Raw genomic sequence first — 20,602 nt, forward strand, 5'->3', positions numbered from 1 at the left:
TGCAGCCAACAGCTGAGCTGCCAGGGCAGGCACAGCCAGAACTGCTCTTTCTCTGCGACTTCTCCAGCTCTAACCTTGAGCATCAGCAAGCACATTTACCCAGTAAATGGCAGGAGGAAAGGGAAGGGTAAACGGTGCACACGTCTGTGCTGTTTCTGCATTCCTATCTCCTCATTTACTGTTCCTTTCAACCCACCCTTGCAGTACCTCTCCCTGTCAAGCCATTTTCAATAACATTAAAATTCCAACTATCTAAGGCTCTACACAGAGGAAAAAATAATTGACATTAAAAAATAATTGACATTAAAAATTACCTGTAAAAATTGCTAAGAACAGTTCTTCTTACACAATGATATCAGGATTTAGCAGATCTACAAAAGCACATGTCATAAGTCTGTTGCCAGAATCTGGAATCATGTAACTTCAGTTATGCAAAGCGATAGTTTCTGGCTCTCACTGGCATGAGTTATCAGACAACATAACGTATGCATTTGTATAACTTTACACATACACTTTTATCCACATCTATTTTATTTTAAAGTGTCTTTCTTAATTTTCATCGGCCATGATAGTTTCAAAAGCCTAAAATGTAGTAGAAATCAGAAAATTGGCATAAAGCCAATGAAAAAGGAGAAATAGCATAGGAGAACTTATGAACAGTATTTGTTTCATTCAGGGGGATTTGAATACTACATACATGCATCTACTACACCCTTTGTAGAAGGCAGGTCATCCTTTTCTAATGTGGATGACAATTTGGGTGTTGGCTTTCTCCTCTGACATACGCAGTATCCTCATCAACAGAGACATTTATACATCTCAGGAGAGCAAAATACTACACCTGAGTGCTTTGAATAATCAGTCTAGAACTAGAAAGTTATTCTCCCCACAACAGGAGATTTTCACAGAATTTAAGGTCAAAGAGGACTGTCTAGTCTGGTCTTCTGTTTAAAATAGACCATTAAAGTTTCACACAGATAACCTCTATTAACCTGAATATTTTGGTTACACTTTGAGCAGACTAAACTCTTGTGCAGTCAGAGATTCAGAAAGACAAAGGTGACACTGCCTGTTTCTCTCTGCTAAACTGAGAGGAATTTTGACATAGCTTAAGGAATATTTCTCACTCGGGTCTCTCAGTGTAAGGTGTCCATTGCCTTTACTGCAGCTATTTGTATGGAGATAGTGTCTCTGAAATTCCCTTAGGCTATCTAGTTTGTAAACAAGGTCTTCAGAGTTTTTCCTACTATTCTGGGATTTCTTATAGTTGTTAAAGTCTCTCTTGTTTTTAAAAATACACACAGATAACATGGATCAGTCAGTACACCCACATCGCTTGCTCTCTCTCCATTATGTGGGAATTGCAAGCATATCTCTGACACACACGCACCCACATAGAGATGCACTTACTCTCTTCATGTGTTTTGGTCCTCCAGTGCCTAACCTGAATATGTTCACCACTACAAAGATTTTTGCTCTTAAAGACTAACTTTTCCTGTATTATTTCTTCTTTAGTGGTAAACTGAGGTTCAGAGGATAGAATTTTTTCATATATTTCAGTCTATGCGATCTGGCAGACTCAAAGGTTTTTAAATCTTTAAATTCTTTCCTTCTCTCCCCTTTGGTCCATGAGATGTGGACAGCAGGAGGTGTAAGATGTCTCCCTAATCCAGAAAACTACCAAAATTCAGATCAAATTCCAGGCTGAAAAGAAAAATGTTGCTGGACCACAGTCCCTACAGGAAGTAGAGGTGGGGGCACAAAGTGGGACCGTGTCTACATTCTTCTTTTCTTTTCTAAAACTGTGCTGATCCGTGTAGCCTAATGTCAGTCATGTCTGCATAAATTATGGCCCCACAGGAGTTATGTAAATACTTCCTCTCCCTAGAACAAGTAGAAAGCAGACTCCACTACCAAAACATAACTCAGTCCTTTTTTTGTCCCAAAGGTAGGGCAGACATGCATCGCTCTTTACCAAGAGAAAATTGCAAAAAAAAAGATAATAGATGTTTTTATGCCAATCTTTGCATCTTTTAGCTGCCCTGTTCTGGTGCTGCATTTGATAACTGACTGTTCTACATCTGTCAGACTTTAACGAACACAGAATAAGTATTTCAGTAAACATACACAAAATTTTTAAACTAATGCAAAAATATTGTGTCTGAATTTCATTTTTCCAATACATATATACCAGGAATATAAAAAAGTCCACTACGGGGGGAAATTACTCCATATTCTTGCCCTAGACTCAGTCAGGGACTGGTCTCTCAAATCCAGCTCTCCAGGGCTGGCCATGGTCTGAATGTGTTTCTCCTTTGTCTTGGGAAAGCCAATGGGGGAAGTAATCTATCTATTTGGAAGAGTGATATGATTAAAAAAAATTCTGAAAGCTATAACTAGTTTCTCAATTTAGCAAAAATCCCCTAAACTGTTGTTTGAATAACTCTAGAGCTCAAATATCTATGGCTAGAAAGACAAAATACAGTCTAGAAGTCCTTTTGGCTGTGTCTGCAGCAGTAGATTAAGCAGTGCCAGGAAACATTCCCAGGCAGAGGAACGCAATCATCTGTACTATTAAATTGCTAAAGTGGTCCTTCACACCGTTTTGGCTGAGCAGCAACTAGCACTCTCCCAAACAAATCCCAGACATGGTTTGGTCACTGGCATGGGCCAGGGAGCATTCCTGGTAGTATGAACATGGGCCTTTCCATGCCAGTTGGCCGCAGTGGTGGAGAACAGTCCCAGGAACATTTTATTTTGTAGTGAAGACACAGCTTTGAGTACCCCAGTCAAACCTTGTTATGATTTTACCAAGTTATATTTTGAAAATGTTATACATGGGGGCGATATGAGCAATATAAATAGGTAATAGATTAAATCTAGAGTAATCTACCCAGATTAATCTATTAACTGCAGCAAGCACGGTGTCAGCCCAGTATATATGACTTCCATCATCCCATGCCCAGTTAGAGACGACGGTTCTCTGTGCACTTGGCCAGTCGTCTATCCAGGGCCATGGACCTGAGCTGCGTGCGGGGGGTTAATCCACACCACATGATTTAGGAACCACATTTTGCTCCCTGCTATAGATAACAAAGATCGTATAGATTTAGATTGTTCATTTTCATAAGGGTTTCTTGTTAGATTAAGAAAATAGGGAGGGTCCCCTGGCATAAGCCTGTGGCTAGGGATACACACATTGCAAGGTAACAAGATCTGAGCTACCTCTGACTGAACTAGCTTTGATCCTGAAACTCCTCATCAGACAAAGAGTGGGACTGCAGCCCTCTTGTGGGACTATTGTTTTAGTAAAAGAGAAAAAAAGAAGGTTCACAGTTACTACAGAGGATTTCCTAAGTGGCTGTTGCAGGTTGCTGTTCGTAAGCTGCCCTTCAGACTCGGTGCATGAGGCAGTGCACGTGGCAAAACCTGACCAGTGATCTCCCCACTCCTTCTGACAGAAACCGTGGGAAATTATATTGAGAAATTATATTAAGAAATACTAATGGCCATGAGGGGGCATTCAGAAGTCAGTAAAAGAGGCAGTGCAATTGCCCGTGATGCTTTGACTGCATCCTCAGTGTGGTATATTCCAGAATGCAGCTTAATGATGGCCTATTTATTATTTCTTGAATAATGCAATAACCGCTCATTTAGTGACATGAGTCATATATTCAGCTGAATAACTTTTCTAAAGAATCAGAGCACCAATTAAGTGAATCACTGCAGCCTTCCTTATTTTGAAAAGTGAGCAGATTTAAGGACGTGTTTGTTGTCAAGCAAGTGCTAGAGAATTCAGTGAAGCGAACGACAGATTGCATCATCAAATATAATCTTGTCTTTAGCTACATAAGAGGATCAGGATAAACACCAGATCTACACACCAGCTTCACACTGACGTTCCTCAAAGTTTTATCATCAGAGTTTACATTTGACAGCTCGTTTCACATTCCAGCCTCATTTCAAAGCACACAATGGGAGTCAAAATTAACTGAATGCCATTCGACATGAAGTGACTTTTTTCCTCTCTGCCCACTCACTGGATTTTGCAAGACCTAATAGGCTATATTTCAGTTTTTGAAATTGCAGAATTGTAAGAGGAAACTTTAAATTTTCCAGGAAACTATTGGACTGCGTGCACCTCAGACTAACCTATACCACTTTTCCTATTTACAACTTTTACAGATCCACACAATTTACTCTTCAGCAATATCTGTTTATTACTGAAGCAATACATAGTAGCACATTGTGTTTTTACTTATTTTCTCTCTTTTTTGTCTTTTCTTTGTAATACGGGTCCTGAGTCAAGAAGGTAACTAGGCCTTATTTTAGTAAAGCACTTGTCTGTGTGTTTAACTTACTCCTTAAGTATGCGATCCCACCAGTGAAACCACTCATGTGATATGTGGCCTTAAGGGCCTTGCTGAAAGAAAGTCTTCTTGAAGATTTAAAAAATTATCCAAGCTAAAAAAAAAGAATTAGCCTGTTAGAGTGCTGCCATCTAGTTAGATGAGTGTATACAACAAATCCATTTATAGCAATATCTCACTGCCCAGTACGCTAGGCTACCTGCAGAAAATCTTCGTGGAAAGTCACTAATAGCTAATCAAAGGGACCTGTTGTACCAGTTCTTTGGGTTTGTAAAAGCCTAAGTATATAAAGAAAAGTAATTAAAGAAAATAGAGCATAAGAGCCCTGGCAATTTTGGGATCCCGCAAAACATAAGCATATTTGTGTTGAACTTTGTTAACTTGTGCTGCAATGCAGTAAGCACGCTCAATTGCCACAGGCTTCTGCAGAAGTTGACAGTGCTGCACAACTCATGGGAAGCAGTGAATGGTAGAAAAAGGCTGTTTTTCAGTAACCCAAGTCATATATGAACCTCAGAGCCCATATTTGATTTAAGTATGGTGTTTTAATATGCAATTTTGTGAGGGAAATCAAAGCAGAAGAAAGTTCCACATTTGCTCTGATATTGTCTAGAATGCGCTTGAATGTCTCGGGTTTTGGCTTGGTACTCATTGTACAGCAGGCAAACGAAAATGCTATGAAAACAGACTTTAGAATCTGAAATAAGACAAGATGCAATGTGCTTATGGAGTGATACAAACTACATTAAAAAAAAAAAGCAGTGTTCTATGCTACTACAGAAGTAAAATCCTTATCTGCTTGAAAAGGTTAAGAACTGTGCTATTGAAAGGACTGCACTTGCCATTTGACTACTGCTTGTCTACCTTCCTATACCAAGGTGAGGAACACAGTCATGTCTAGATTTTGTATTCTGATGCATGTGGATAAATGACTTTCATTGTGTAAATTCTTTGTTTTCTGATTGGGAAGTGTGCTTTCCTGAAATGCATTATTTTAATACTGTCAGTTAAGTCCAAATAATTCCTAAGACAAATTACTCTCTTATTACAGAAGTAAGACAGATTTAGGATTTAATAAATTTGCCATTTACTTTAACAAGTCAAGTATCTGGTATTTATTTTTTATTACCTCGCACTTGTTTAGCAACCCAGTTTCTTGCAGCCTTGACCAGATGCTTTGGATCCTTCCAGCATGTTCAGGGTGATTAGCATAGTTGCCACACATACACTGGTGCTTCAGCATCAGACTGTCGTACACAACACCTTCAGCACAAAGACAGCACAATAAGAAACAGTAAGTGAAACAAATGCAAGTTATACTGTTCCGTGTCATGCATACTATAGCACAACTGGATTTTATTTGACAGTTAGAGCAAGATGAAAATTCTGGTTCTTAATTCCCCTTTCCCCTGGGAGACTGAATTTTGACTTACAAGGTACATCTTGTGATATTGATAAGGCAAAAATGAATTCTCAAGAAATTATACTAATAAATACAATTAACTGTAAAGAAGAAAGGAAATTGGGTGGTGTCTTGTTAAAGCTTTTATGGCTAGAAAAAATTCAGTCCTATTACTGAATCACTTGTTTTCTCTTTCTCTAGTGGGTAAGGTCAGTTAAGGTTGTTAACCTATATATAACAAGAAAAGGTTACATATTTATAGCAGTGTAAGGAAAATCATTCAGAAAAACCTTTTAAAATAAACTTTGAAATGGCAATGCCACTCTGTATTTGTACTGCTTAACTAATACTATATTAATTCCAGATCTCAACGCATATCAGATGGAAGTTTCAGAGCGTTGCAGCAGTGGCAGCCAGACTCCTTTTTCATTAAAAAGAAAAGTTCCACCCACTACTCAATTAGGACCAAATCCTGTTGTTAGACTGCAATGCAAGGTTCCTTTTGAATTTTCTATGCTCATTTATTCAAGGACAGAACAACTTTATATGGAACAGCTATCAATATCACATTGCTCTGTAGCTGTGTATTGGGAGAAAAAGAAATTTTAGCGAGCAGGCTCGAGCTAAACTCAATTTTCAAGGCTTTCAAACCAAGTCTGAAACACTGAAAAATGATTTTATTTATTTACTTGTTGTTTGCATTTCCCTTAGAAATGTCTGGAACAAAAAATATTTTCCTTACCCCTGTGAACCATTTTCATTTGGGAAACATTTGCATTTTTCTTCCCCTTACAGTTGAAAGGGACTCAAATTAACAATTTCTCCAAGCTGCAAAACTTGGCATTCAAAACCTCTTTCTTATGTGCCACCACTACTGGGGATGCCAACACAGTTCTGGGAAAATTGTGTTAGCCTGCTACTGTAAAGTCAGCCAGTGAAGAAAATACAAAATTAAAGTCCAGATTCAACAACATGCTCAATACCACCCTTATTCAGCAAAGTTCTTGAATGGGTATTGAACTTCATTAAAGTGTTTAAAAACTCTACTGAATAAGAGTCTGTATACATTGTGGGCAATGCAAAGTTAAGGTTCTGAGATAATTGTTAGAAGCCAGCCAGAAATTATGCTGCTCTAGAAATATTTATGCTGCCATATTTCTTAGCTCATGCACTTTAGAACTGATCCTTTGGGATCTTGCTATTTAAGCCAAAATGATAATACAACAATTATGTTTAGCATAAGGAGAATGCAAACATAATACCTATGTGCAGTATGACTAAGTTGATGCTAAATGATTATCTAACAAACAAAATAGTTCATTAGCAATAAATTCTTGTATTTACTTTCTTGGTTTGTTTTCTTTTAAAGAAAAAAAAAAAGAACCAGTGAAAATCTGGAGCTAATAAACTAATGCAGCTTAAAATCTTTGCTGGCATTGTCAAAGCAGTTAATAATTTCTTTTCTCTGCAGTTATTTGCACTGTAAAGTTTATAAGCTTTGCTGCTCTATCATCAGGGCTTACAAGTTATTTGAAATAGCAAGTATGCACACAAATTAGTGCATGCTCACATACCTTGCTTTCCTTTTCTTGACACCCAAAGTTTTAACTTCTACAGTCTGTTGCACACCCAGATTGTACAATTTGCCAATGGTCATTATACCACTAGATAAGAAAACTTCTCCGCCCATCCCCCTGCCCAATAGAGAAGGTGTTTAGATGCTAAATGTACATGCGTCAGGAATTCCAGAAGCTCCTAGGCAGAGTAGGCAGTTATATCTAATGGATTTGAATGGGAACACTTGCTAAATGTTAATAAAATTAGCTGAAAGTTGAAAGTATCTCCTGCCTGCCACTCTTTCAATGAATGTTTTATTCTAATTATCAATGCTCCCTACAGGCTTAGGTTTACGTAGTCCAAACTGCAGTTACTAGAAATAAAATATATATATTTTACTATGTTATTACTGTACAGAATCAAGATGTTGTGTAATAATGACACTTTTTGATGACATGTATCAGGGTATCACAAGCAACTAAACAGTGGTTTTGAAGTGAAATGCTGAAACTGTGCATTTAGGATGCCTCTTCTGGTTGATGTAGGTATAAACATCCCTTTCTTAGTGCATTAGTATGTTTCCCAAAATAGAATATAACTAAAAATGTAATTTTATTGTACGTGAATTATTTTGTCCGAATCAAAAATCATTTTAATCGGGTCAGGTCAGTATTGCATGGCAGAAGCATCTGCTCCAAACTTTTAAATACTAACATATTCACACCACTGAGTGTAAAATTTATTTCTAGCAGGATTAATTGACTTAAGAAAAGACTGAAATATATGTTTTCATTTATTGCAAGCATCTAAATTGATTTAGGATGTGCAAGTAATTCAGATGTGTGGCTGCTGGTCATACAGCACACGTGCTTGGTACAATAGCACAATGCAGCAGTAGAGCTTACTGCTAAAAATAGCCTGTAGGATTTCCCTAACAGGATTCAGCCAATAATCTCCCCACCCCCACAAAAAAAAAAAAAGAGAGAGAGGGAGACAACTGTTTTTGATTGCAGACTGCTGTGAAATATTAATAAAAGATGGTTATTCTCTCTCTCCAGAACAAATGCCTACAGCCAGATTCTGCTCTCAGATTCCTTGTGTAAATCTGAGCAGCTCCACTGAGAGTGGTGGATTTATTCTGGATTTACACCAATATTACTGAGGTCAGAACGTGGCCCTGATGACAGACTGGAATGGTGGCACCACTGAACCATATAATGATAGAGGACACAGGACAAAAGAAACTGAATTTGCCTTAAGTCAGAAAAAACAAGATCTTCCTTGGGGGGACTCCCTAACACTCATTCTTTTTCCAAAATAGGTTATTTGGATCAGCTTCTTTTAATAATATTTTAAACAGAGGAGAGAGCAAGACACCTAAAAATTGTTGGCTGACAGCATGCTTTGAAGAAGGTGAAATGCCCTGGAGAACAATAGTACCAATAAGAAAACTCAAGGGAAGCATATCTAATAAATTATTTGGAAGAAAAGTCTGAACTAAATAATGTCAAATATTCTGTAAACCATCTAAATGAACATCAAGTAGATTTTATATTTTTTTCCATCTTTAACTCATTATCCTGTGCATGTACTGCATATATATTGCATAGCTTTCTCACAACCATCACCATTCTGATTCCCTTTAGATATTTGGCTAAGGGCATTTTCTCTCATGACTCACAAAAATACAGGCTTATTTTGATCCCTGTGTAATGTTCTGCCACAACAGTTTTCCTTATACCTTTTTTCTCTTCCAAGAATATATTGTCTTTAAATAGGAAAACAAACCAGTAAGAAATAATTCAAGGCAGGGAGTTGTTTTTACATTAATTTCTAAGGTCTGAATTTGACCTCACTTCATGCTGTACTAGAATTTTCTCCCTTCCCACCCACCCATTCCTTTCTTCCACGCTTTTAAAAATGGTAGTGTTGCAACTGCAGTGGGCAGTGGCTGGCTGCAGCTTGTGCTCTCTTAAGGGAGCAAATCATAGAACCACAGGATAGCTCAGGTTGGCAGGGACCTCCAGAGGTCTGTAGTCCAACTCTCTGCTCAGAGCAGGTCAGCATTGTGATCAGACCAGGTTGCTCAGGACTTTCATCCCAAAGGATTTTGGAAAGGCTGTATAAGAATAGAGAAAAACTGGGTCTGGGTTTCTTTATTTCCACTGACCAATGAATAAATGCTGGGGCACCATCCAGACCCAGGAAATACTATGCACAGATAAAGCCATTTTATACCATACCATACCATACCATACCAATGTTAACAATACACATATTGATCTAGTTATTCACAGAAACTGTATTAGAACTATTGATGTTGCAAAGTTCATTGTCACTCCAAAGGTGTTAAAACTCATAATGTATAAAATAGCTCTATTTTCAATGCACTTGGAAATTGCAGTGATAAAGGTTATACATGTAAGTCTGTAAGCCTGGACACATGTCAGGGAAAGGGATTTCTTCAAGCAGAAAGGAAAGGTTTCATCGTGAAACTGGTCAATCGGCCACGGGGTACTGGCTGGCCAGTTAGCACAGATACAGCTTGGAAGCAGCTACAGCACTGCACTATGTCTTCAGCCAGTACCTAGAGGATATGAAGGAGGTGAACGTACAGAGCAGAAGTGGAGAAGCAGAAGCATAAAGTTGTAGAGAAGGTGGAAATAGGAGGATTTTTTTTCTTTAATGAGTAGAGATTATTATCTTGAAAGAGTGGTGGAGGGGGGGAAAAAGATTCAACAAAAGAAGAAACAAGGATTCAAGAAGAAGATGTTTTGGATTTGGAGAAAAGAGTTCAGTGAAGGATTGGGAATCTCAGAATAAGAAGCATTTTTTCTCCCTTTCCTTCTCTCTTTCTTTCTCTCTTTCCACTGCTGTTCCTCATGTAGCAATGCTTTATTAAAGGGGTAAGGTTAAATTGTCCGCCCGATCTTAATACACCCTGACTCTGCATATGCACTGTCTGCATTTCCATTGCAGAACCCATCAGGCTTCCTTGTGTCAGAACTCGAGCCCTTTATGCCTGGTATGTCCCATTTCCCGACACCATCTCCATTCAGTGTTTGTCCTACACAATTTCATTCCTTCTCTTATTTTTCCATCTCAACTTCACATTTTCTTTCTTAATCAGTTCCACTGATGCCAGAAGTCCCCAGATATATGTAACCCCCTTGACCCTAGTCCCCTTTCTGGGGACCTATAAAGGGAGGTGTCGGTAAACCTTAGCAATCAGACCAAAACAGCAGCCTTTACATTTGTAACTCCATTCAACATTTCCAGTGGAACTGCAGATTTTTTGAACAGGACATTGAAGCCTACACACAGTGAGCTCGCTTTTGGTGTGCTCTGTGAATCTTTTAGAATGAGTTTACAATGTTTTGGGGACTCTGTGAACCACAACTAGAAAAACAGTGGCCTGGTTTAATAATCCTGTCTATACACAGCTGGTCTTTTTGCAGAAACTCATGGAAAGTGAATTAGCATGTTTCTTTCTGTACAATCCAAATGTTTGTTACCCAACAAGTGAAATTCCTAAATTGACAGTGTATTTACAGAAGAAAAAATTATGTCTTTCATCTTTGAATGTCATCTTGCATCCATTTACCCACTTACTTGCAGTGTTTTAAGGACATCTCTTTTTCTTTTGCAGTGTTTTTCTTTAAAATAATAAATTTTTGCTTTCCAAGTTCACATTCTAATTGGAAAGATGGGAAAGCACGCTGTCTTGCACAGTCACATACAGTGCCCATTAAGGATTCCATCCTACATCAATCCATGGTCATGGCCTGAAGAGCTGTAAGCTTTCAGGGCATGGCAAGTTCTGCCAACCCATGTAAAGGAATTAGTACTTCTGGCAGAAACCTGAATAAACGGTACCTCCAAGTATTCAATTCCCCTTTCTTGTGCACAAAGTGAAACTTTGCTTCTAACCATGCTGTAATGTTATACTGAGATTCAGGTTTTTAAAAAGATGGACCCTCTTGCAAAGTTAGATTGCCCATAATAAGAAATGGGTTTTCTGTCGTCATTTTTCTTCCTTTCACCAAAGATTTTTGGGTTCTAATCATTCTGCTTTGGACAGCCTAGACCATACCAATAGGAGATGCTCCCTCAGTGACTGGACTGCCCAGGCCTGACCATAAAACCTTCCTCTGTAGAGACTCTACACAACTGCTGAAAGACCAAAGTTGTAGCCAACATCACCTTCTAGTCATGGCTACAGTTTTGCTCTTTCTGTAGGGAAAGCAACCTTGTAGCATAGACTGACTTGTCAAATGAAGATGTTGAGAATTATATTGCAGCTTTCCTACTTACTGGTGGTCTTTCTTCAACTTATTGGTGGTCTTTTTACAAAATAGGCAACAAGAACACAGAGAAAAGAACCAGAGGATAGGGAAATGAAAGAAAAAGCTATAAATGACTTAAAGGCACCAAAAATGCACCAGTTGCTATATTGCCAGAGCCAGTCAATGATAATAATTTATGACTGTGTGAATATTAACCCTGTGATTTATCAGCTGCACTGGTTGACTTGATGCCAGTACAGCATCATAAAACCGAGGAACAGTAAGGCTAAAACTGAATGCATTGCTGCAGGAGGTATTCAAGGCATTTAAATCTGTTGATCCTACGTGAACAAACGCATTTGCCCTGCCTGTTAAAAGCAGTCTTTAGGGAATCCTACCAGTCGTGTAGACATGCTGGCTGGGTTGGTCCACGGCTGGGTGAGGTAATGTGGAATCAGCAGGGGAAGATGGGGTCCTGGACACTGGCCGATGTTTATCTAATCCCGCCATGCCAACTGTAGCCATCTGAGCCTGGTAGATTTGCAACTGGTGGACACGCCGATGTGCCAGGAACTCCTGTTTCCAGGAAAACAGCACAGTAGAAAGAAATGTGAGACGGGATCAAGTAAGACACTGAGGGAAACATGTCAACAAATTAAGTTCATTAGGTCAGGGATGTAATAAACAGTGTGGAAAAAGAAAAAACCCAACAACTCACACCTAAGACCTAGTCAATAAATCCATTTAACAGATGTTTTCACACTGATGGTGTGGGCTGCTAACTTTGCTGAAGAGTAGGTGATGGCAGGCAACCTGTCAGTTCTCCTTGACAGAGGAAAAGACGGCTTCACATGCAGAGGCTAATAAAAGACAAAGGTTTTTCTAATATATTGAATACATAATATAATGTTAGAATATGCACTTTATCACCCTACACAAATAAAAATAAAATCTTCCTACAGCACTGAAAGTGAAAAGCAGTGTCCTTACTACTCAGTACCAAATTTGTTGAGCAACTGTGAGTCAAGTTTCTACAGAGGACTCAGTTCCCAGAGCTCCCTGGAAAACAGGAAAAATTTGCACATAGGTTTTCACAAATCATTTAGAAATTCAGGAATTGTTACATGAGATCCCACCTAGGGACCAACTTTTTTTGTCATAACTGCTGCCGGCTGTAGGCAGTGCCAAACACTTCAGGAAAGGTAGGCAGGTGTGAAAAGACTGAGACGGAGCAGAAAGGAAGATTTCCTCCTCTGCTTTGTTTGTCAACAGATGGTGACTTTTGCTGACATGACAAAGGCTGAAACCCTGCTGAAGTCAGTAGAAAGCTTGGCATTCACTCACTCCACAAAGTAGGATGGCTTTGCAAGCCCTTTTCTTTTTGTTTTTCTTTTTTGTGCATACAGTTCTAGAACCTCAACAGAAAGTGAATGCAAGAGAGAGATTTCCAAACCACTTTGCAATGTAAATTCAGTTGGAATGCACGCTTCTGTCTTAGAACTGCAGACTCTGTTTATCTTCACCTGGGCTCGGTATATATATACGCAAGTATATAGATAGGGTGTATATATGGCTTTTTTTTTCTTTTTTTTAAAACCCAGTAACAATTAGTGGTGCTGTATGCTGTTGTTTGGGACAGCAGCTCAGAGGCCTGGCCTGGCCAAGGAGGGATTGCTGGGTGCTCAGAGAGGTGAAGCAGAGTTCAGGCTGTGTGGGAGGGCAGGTGGGAGTACCCGGGAGTACACCAGCCCTTCGCGTGCTGCAGAATGAATCCACAGCTCGTGGGAAGTGAGAATGTCTACGCTGCATGTAAAAAAAGAGGCCTTTAAGAAAACAAGTGCTCATCAATAACAGCTGAAATGAGAACAAATGCTTTAAAAGGCAGCCTCAAAACCCACATTAATATCTAAGGTCACCACTTCAGTGAAAAGACATAAGGTCATGAGAAGGGTAAATCACCTGGGACCTTGTCATAAGTGGCTAAATAAAGAAAGAAAATATGAGTAAGCAAAAAGAGATTTTACAAGAAGTGTCTTGGTTTGGGGTCATTGAACCATTTCCCTTTCTTTAAATACAGTCCCCAACTTTTCCTATTGCTTTTTTAATGTATGATGGCAGGATGGTGTTATATATTCCAGGAAATATCTGGGTGTATCTGAACAGGTCTGTGTATCCCCTTTCCTTATGAACATAATATAACAACATTCAGGAATTCTTTCCTGAAATGCCTAAGTGCCTTGTTTTTACTTAACTTCACTAATGATTTTAATTGTGATAAATGTTCAGAGGAGATATTTTTTGTGCTTTTAGGTATACGCATCTTTTGTAACCTTTTTTGGGGGTGCATGTGATTGGGGAGGAGAAGCGAAGAAGGCATGGACACTATTGTGTTGAATATTTTCCTTATGGAGAACAGAAGTAGATAAATTCCTTCGTGAGGATTTGGCATTCACTTTCCTCGATGCTGGCTTAGTGCTCAATAAAGGAGGCACAGGAGGTATTTTGCTGTCTGTGGCACGATTACTCCCTTCATCCTAGGGTCAAATGGTGACAGCAGCACTGTCTGTCTGATGTTAGTGTATTCACCATCTCCTGCCTACTCTTCCAAAGCATGAGAGCTAGCTGAGCAGTTTGGAAGAAGCCAAACTCCTACCTGCAGGAGCCCTTCTTCACACAGAGCTTTACTGCCATACAGGAAATCAGCAGAACGGTTGCTATTTCTGCTGCTTTCCTCAACCTCATAAGTTGCATTCATTGCGTTAATTAAATAGCTGGTATCTGTGTAGTTCTTTGATCAAGGGGATTTTTTATACTATCTTTCAGTGTTCACACTAACGATAATTCATTAACTGAGTTCACTTTTCTGATAATTACTAGAGTACAGAAGACAAAAGGGTTTGTTCGCTATTGGAATGCTCTTCAAGCTAGTAAGGGTGCATCAGTGTATTCTGGCAGTCTGCATTAAACAGCATTATTTAAATATACTTCTTAAGGAAGTCTTGTAAATTCAGCTGTCAGTGAGGGGGGATTCATACTGTGCACAAATGTTTCTGTTTGGACTTTTCTCAGTGCCGGTAGACTCTGTGCTCTGAGCCTTTAGAGCTGCCTTGTCTGCCTGCCTTTTACTTTCAGACCTGAACTTCATTTTGCAATATCTGCACAATCTTCTTCAGTGAAGCTGTAGGTTTGCCATTCAGTCAATACCTAAAATCTAATCTATCCAGCTCTCTGACCTGAAAAAGTCAATTTAAGTGGTTTGGGGGGTGGTGGGGGTGGTGTTTATGGTGTCTTGAAGAAGAAAAAAAGCAGTCTGGAACACTACAAAACACAGATAATTCAGGAAGATGTTCCTACCTTTGCTTATAAAAAGATTAGGTGTTTGTCTATGTAAGCAATAGATATAACACTATTTTTCAAGCATATGAACAAATCAAGGTACCTTTTTTTTAATGCTAATCAACCTGAGTGAACATCACCTAGGAGCCAGACAGCCATATATTTCAGCAATTTGTCAAAGACCAAGAAGAGAGCCTGTTCTTGCTCTCCTGTATTTTCCCGCTAAACTGTGTTTTGTTTATACCATTCTTCCCTCCTCAAATGAAACCAGACACATACCTAGAATTTGACACATGTTTATCAGCATAATCAGTCCAGGGAAGGAGAAAAAATTTGTGGATGGTTGGATGGAAAGCTGCATGACACCTGTTTTAATTTCTGAGGTCACGGAACACTGTTTGCCTGTGAAAACCTTTTAAAATTTGTTAAAAGTGGAGTAGTTTGTCTCACAAGGCTTACACTGAGGCTTGCTTACATCCTCTGGTGACTTCCAGATCCTTTAACTGTAATTTTAAAAACTCTAGGCATCAGCAAAGTTTGGACTTGTTTAGGTTTTAGTCAAAGTTTTAGGCTAACTTCCTGATTAGGTTTCATTTTACAGACAACAGGCACTCATGAAATACGTATATTTTTTCCAGCCACCTACATATTTATGCTGTGAGCATTTGAGATACTCTGTGTCACACAGACAAGTGGATTAATGCAATGAGTAATGTGGATGATCAACACACTTATCTGGCTCCCCAAATGCCCACCTGGCCTCTGGAAGGGATTAAAGCAACACAATGAATTCATCTTCAGGTTTTATGTGCTACAGTACTGCAAACACATGTCCATCTCTCCAGCAATCTGACAAAAGCGGTATTTGCACATCTGCAGGGTTAGTGATTTGTGTGAATATATTTGGAGCATTTCTTAGGTAACCCGAGCCCTGCCTGCCCGGCATGGAGCCTGCTAGTTCCAGGTGCCCGAGATTAGTTCATTAGTAGAGGCAGGCAATTAGGGCCTCTGCCGAAGCGAGTGGAGGGCCATTCATCATCTTCCCCAGAAACCAGCTCAGGCCCTTAGTAATTATTTTGAGGAGGATTTTTTAGAATCAGTATCTAAAGAGAAGATGACCCTTTTAGAGGCATGGGAGGTAAATATTTGTTATTCTCCTAGTATTGCTGTAAAGTTTGTTGTTTAGGAGGAGCTGGGATTAATTTGGGTTGGTGTGAATACTTTCACGTAGTTGTGTGATCTGTACATTTTGGTGCTTAATGTTTTCTATATTCTGAGGATTTTAATGAGAACTACTTCTTTATTTCTACTGGCTGTGAGAACTGGTGACCCACAAGTATATTCAGTTGGATTGCTAGATGGTCTATGTTGGATGATAAAGCATAGGTGAATTGTCTATGAATTAATGCTCCTTCAAGCTGTTATGTTTTGTGCAGAGAAAAAACATGTGGTGTTCACTCATAAAATCTTTTCTTGCCTCTCAACAGTCTGCTTTTTAATTTAGCTTGATATGTTTATATTTAGTTTAATCACAGCTAAATAAATCCTAAGATTTGTATGTCTGTACCATAATCCTAAGCGTGTATGGGCATATGTGCTCCTTTCTTCAGGGTTTATGGTTTGGCTTTTTTTCATTGTTGTAGAAATTTTTTTTTTTTCTGTTAAGAAATTCAAAATTTGCTATTCCTAATAGCGAGACTACTGGTTATAGTCTCTCATATATTTGTGGCCAGGTTTATAGCCCTCTGTTATTGTGCCTCTACTGCATTCTGCTCAAGTATGAAATGTGTGCTAATGTCTATTAACTGTTAAAAATCACTTGTGTATCGCCCATCCTCCCCTCCTCTTCCCTCCCCCAAAGACCTTCAGTACTACTAACCTTACAACGTTTTTCCTCTCAAAGCATTTTTTGGCGTTCTGTTCGCTAGTTAATTTTTTTCCTATAATTTCCACATTGTTTTCTGAAAATTACCCAAAGGGCCAATTATTACAGAAGAGGAAAAATAAATATGTGCTGCAGGAAGTTTCGCCCTAAATGAGGATGAAAACAAAACCTGCCCAGCAGGAAGACCTGCTGCCTTCCAAGTACTTCCTCTAGCTCCTTCCTCTGAAAGGTATTTCTGACGCCTGTTCTGCTGCCTTGTCTCATTCAGTGGCTCCGGTTGGAGGCCCTACTCCTTAGCCTTTTCCAGACCCCTGTTAGCAACACAGGAACAGAGTAATTTCAGGTCCTGTCAGTTGTCTTCCCCATCGCCCTCCTTGACTTCCTACCTTCCCAGTGCAGTTATAGTTGAATGCATTCAAGGGGTGTCCAAGCCAGCCAGTGGCTGCACCTAGCAAAACAGCCTCTACTTGCAGCAAACAAAGCTCAGTCCTTCTTTAAGGTGCCCGTGATGGCAGCCCTGGCCCAAACCAAAACTGCATCATCCAAAGTCTGATTCAGCCAGAAATTTTGGGCACCAAGAACTTCTCATACACTTCAGGTGTAGCTAATTAAGAGTGCTTCAGAAATCATGGACTTCATTAAAATATTAATAGGATTGACCTTGGGTATTCCCAGAAGTGACAGGAAAAAAAAACAGAGCAATGAATTCTTAAACAACAAGTATGGAGACAAAAAGAGCTGTAGGTAAGCAGAAGTTGTAGAACTTTTGACCTAGGAGTTTTGTGAGCTACTGTTCTGCCTGCTCTCCTCAAACAAAACCATAACTAGTTGCCCTCAGGAACTGAGCAAAAATAGGTCATGAGATCTTCTGAAAATATTTGTGTGCACAAACGTGAAAGTGCAGGAATGACTTATCTTTGTCAATCTATCCAACATAAAACAGAAATTAGTCTGAGGTATCTGTGGCAATGAATATGCTGAGGTATCTGTGGCAATGAATATGTTGAGAAGTCTTCTTTTAAACTGCTCTGTCACTTAGAGAAAACACGTGACCAAGAAACCCTACCAATACTATTTTTGATAAAACCACATGTAAAGCCACAAACTTCCATGGTCATCGCTTTCAATAGAACTGCAAAAACATCAGTATCACCATCTGAAATGTAGTAAGCCACAAATTCAGAGTCAGCATTTTCATGAAAAGTAAATAAATAGCAAGTATGGATACAGAGATATAGAATGAATAGGTAGAAATGGGTTTAGATCAAGCAAAAGCAAAGACAGCAAAAAAAACCAGGGCAGCTAGCCTTGAGGCATCTGGTTATATTAGGTCACATATTATCAGGATGTTTATAGAATTTGGTTTTCTCTTACTGTAATCCAAGGAACACAGTGTTGACTAGAAAATGGGTAAACAGAAATGAAGTCTTATCAGCTGAGTGTCGGGTGCAGATACAGAATAATGGGATGAAAACCATACCCCAGAACTGCCTAGAGTCCTACGCAGAGAAGACTTGCTGTGGGCAGCAGGTTGCTGCATGCGGCAAAACAACCCCGTGCCCTCTGTCCTCCCCTTGCCTTCTGGAGGACTATGGACAGGCTTATTCCAGCTACTACCAAGGTAGGGCTTAGTATTTGGGGTGGCCCTACTGCAGTGACTGCCCAGGGCACAGGCACCCTCAACCAGCTTTGTTTTCTCCCTCTGTTTCTGGAGCAGCAAAGCTACTGCTGCAGAGGTCTGCCCCTCTCCTGCCTCCCTTCCCTTGTAGGGCAGGAGCACCTTTGGGATGGCAAAACATAATATTAAAATGACAACATTTTTTGTCAAGTGGGCAAAGGAATAGGGAAAGAACGAAGACTACTAATGGGGTGACAAGAGTGTGCTCCTTCGTCAAGCCATGTAGGAGAGGATGCATTCCCTGCTTTGGGTTACATGACCAAAGGTGTGGGTCAGGGCTGGGGTTACATCCCTTGCCTCTGGTTGTAGAACATAACAGCAGGGTCAGGACCCTACCTTTTACCTCTACTGTTACACTGGGAGGTAGGTGGATTGCTGACCTGTTGTTTCAAAGGGAGAGACAGTAAAAGTTACCTCCCTTGCATGGGGAGTTTCCAAAAATCTGAGCATCTAAACATGAGCCATCCCAGTCCAATGTAGGTGAGGAATCAAGACGGCCATGTGGACTGAGAAGTTTTCAGCTACCTTTGTGAAGAAACATGAGCCAGGCAGTCATTAAGTTGAAGCCTGGTGTGATTAAGAAGAAAGGAGTGATGGGAAATGGTGTCTGGGAGTGACAGTGAGGAGGCTATTAAAGACAGAGCACTTCCTACTGGAGAGAAGTTCCAGGAGTCCAGCTGAGCTGCTGGTTTCACTCCCTGTTCCCACTCCTGTGAGACCTGCCTTCTTCGCTCCTGACGTTGGCAGGTACTCGACTTCTGTCACTTCTGCTGAAGTGCTGACTCTGCGGTGTGTGCAGCACGCATCCAAAGAAAATGCAGCACCTTCTCAAAAGCTTGCACTCCTGGCTGAATCTTTTCCTCACTTTCTGACTCTCCTGGAGATTTAATATAAATAATTGGGGGTACAATGAAGGGGAGAAAGGGACCATCTGAACATCTTGTGCGTTGTTTCTTTTTTTAAAAAAAAAAAAAAACCAACTCTTTAGAAGATTCTTGTTATGTTATTACTTTTACTAGAAATACCATGAGACTTTCCTGAAGTCATCTGGTGCTTTCCAAAAAAAGAATACAGAGAAATGCAGAAATGAATACCAATGGAAAAATACAGTTGTCTGCATGTCTTGCTCTAACTTTCAGTATTAACAAGTATTTGTTTCTTTTACTTTAATGTGAAGAATAAATAGGCTTTATAATAGCATTTAATGGTTACAAACACCTAATGCTAGCAGCTTCCTAGCAGTCATTCAGTTAAACTGTTAGTTAGCCAAAACTCATTAATGAAAAATCACCTGTCCCACCTGTTTCATTGTTCCAGAAAATATCACCCAACTCTCTTCAACAGTATTGGCAAACCAGTTTGCTGTTACTTTTTGCAGATCATTTCAACCACTTCCATTTCTCTGCTGTTCATTGGTACTATTTTTCTTAACAGACTTGTATGGTTTCTTTTTAAGTGAAGAATCATTAGTTTGGCCTTTGCAGAGAAATAATAGTCTCCAGGCTAAATTCAGCAGCAGCCGTGCTGAAGATCTGTGTTTTCTGCGTACTTCAACAGATTCTGCTTTGGTTTTATAAGCAACTTTGCTGACTTCAGGATTTATTGTAGAATTAATGGAAGTTACTTGGGTCTGACATATAAAGAAAAAAAACTTGGAAACCCCTGCTTTTCGATATAGAGTCCACACGCACTAACACATCGGTGTCTAAGCATAAAATCATGAGGATGTATAGAAGCCCTCTGTGGATGCCTTCTCTCTTGTATGGAGGTACATGAGGTCAGAACAGGGAGCGTCAACAGACCATATGGTCAGCAAACGTAAAAGCCGTAACCAAGGTGTTTTACCAACTCTGTTCTCTCTCCATAGAGCACCTCCATAGATCATCGTATCTAACACACAGACTCCAACAGGTGTGCGTACTGCCATTGCCCACACCAGAGCTCTTCTTTGCAAACCATCCGTTTCTGCTGTCGCCCGTGTGACAGCAGAGTTGTAACCTGATGGATACCAGGTTCCAGTCCTTTGCTGGAGGACTTCTGCCCCTCTGAAGATTTCCGAGAGATATATCACCAAATCTCACACCTTGC

The 20,602-nt window shown here is 39.7% G+C and overlaps 1 protein-coding gene across 12 annotated transcripts in view; it reads right to left on the reverse strand.

The window, feature by feature from the left end:
- The window catches only part of HDAC9 (histone deacetylase 9), a 499,339-nt gene that overhangs the window by 139,085 nt on the left and 339,652 nt on the right, over positions 1–20,602 (reverse strand). For all 12 annotated transcript variants that reach the window (XM_076331372.1, XM_076331379.1, XM_076331374.1 and 9 more), the window contains 2 exons: positions 12,014–12,191; positions 5,500–5,633 (listed from right to left, as the gene is read on the reverse strand). In XM_076331372.1, coding sequence (XP_076187487.1) covers positions 5,500–5,633; positions 12,014–12,191 — 312 coding nt within the window. The remainder of the gene's footprint in view (positions 1–5,499; positions 5,634–12,013; positions 12,192–20,602) is intronic.

This window comes from Aptenodytes patagonicus, chromosome 2 (assembly GCF_965638725.1).
Source record: "Aptenodytes patagonicus chromosome 2, bAptPat1.pri.cur, whole genome shotgun sequence".
Classification (NCBI taxonomy): Eukaryota; Metazoa; Chordata; class Aves; order Sphenisciformes; family Spheniscidae; genus Aptenodytes; species Aptenodytes patagonicus.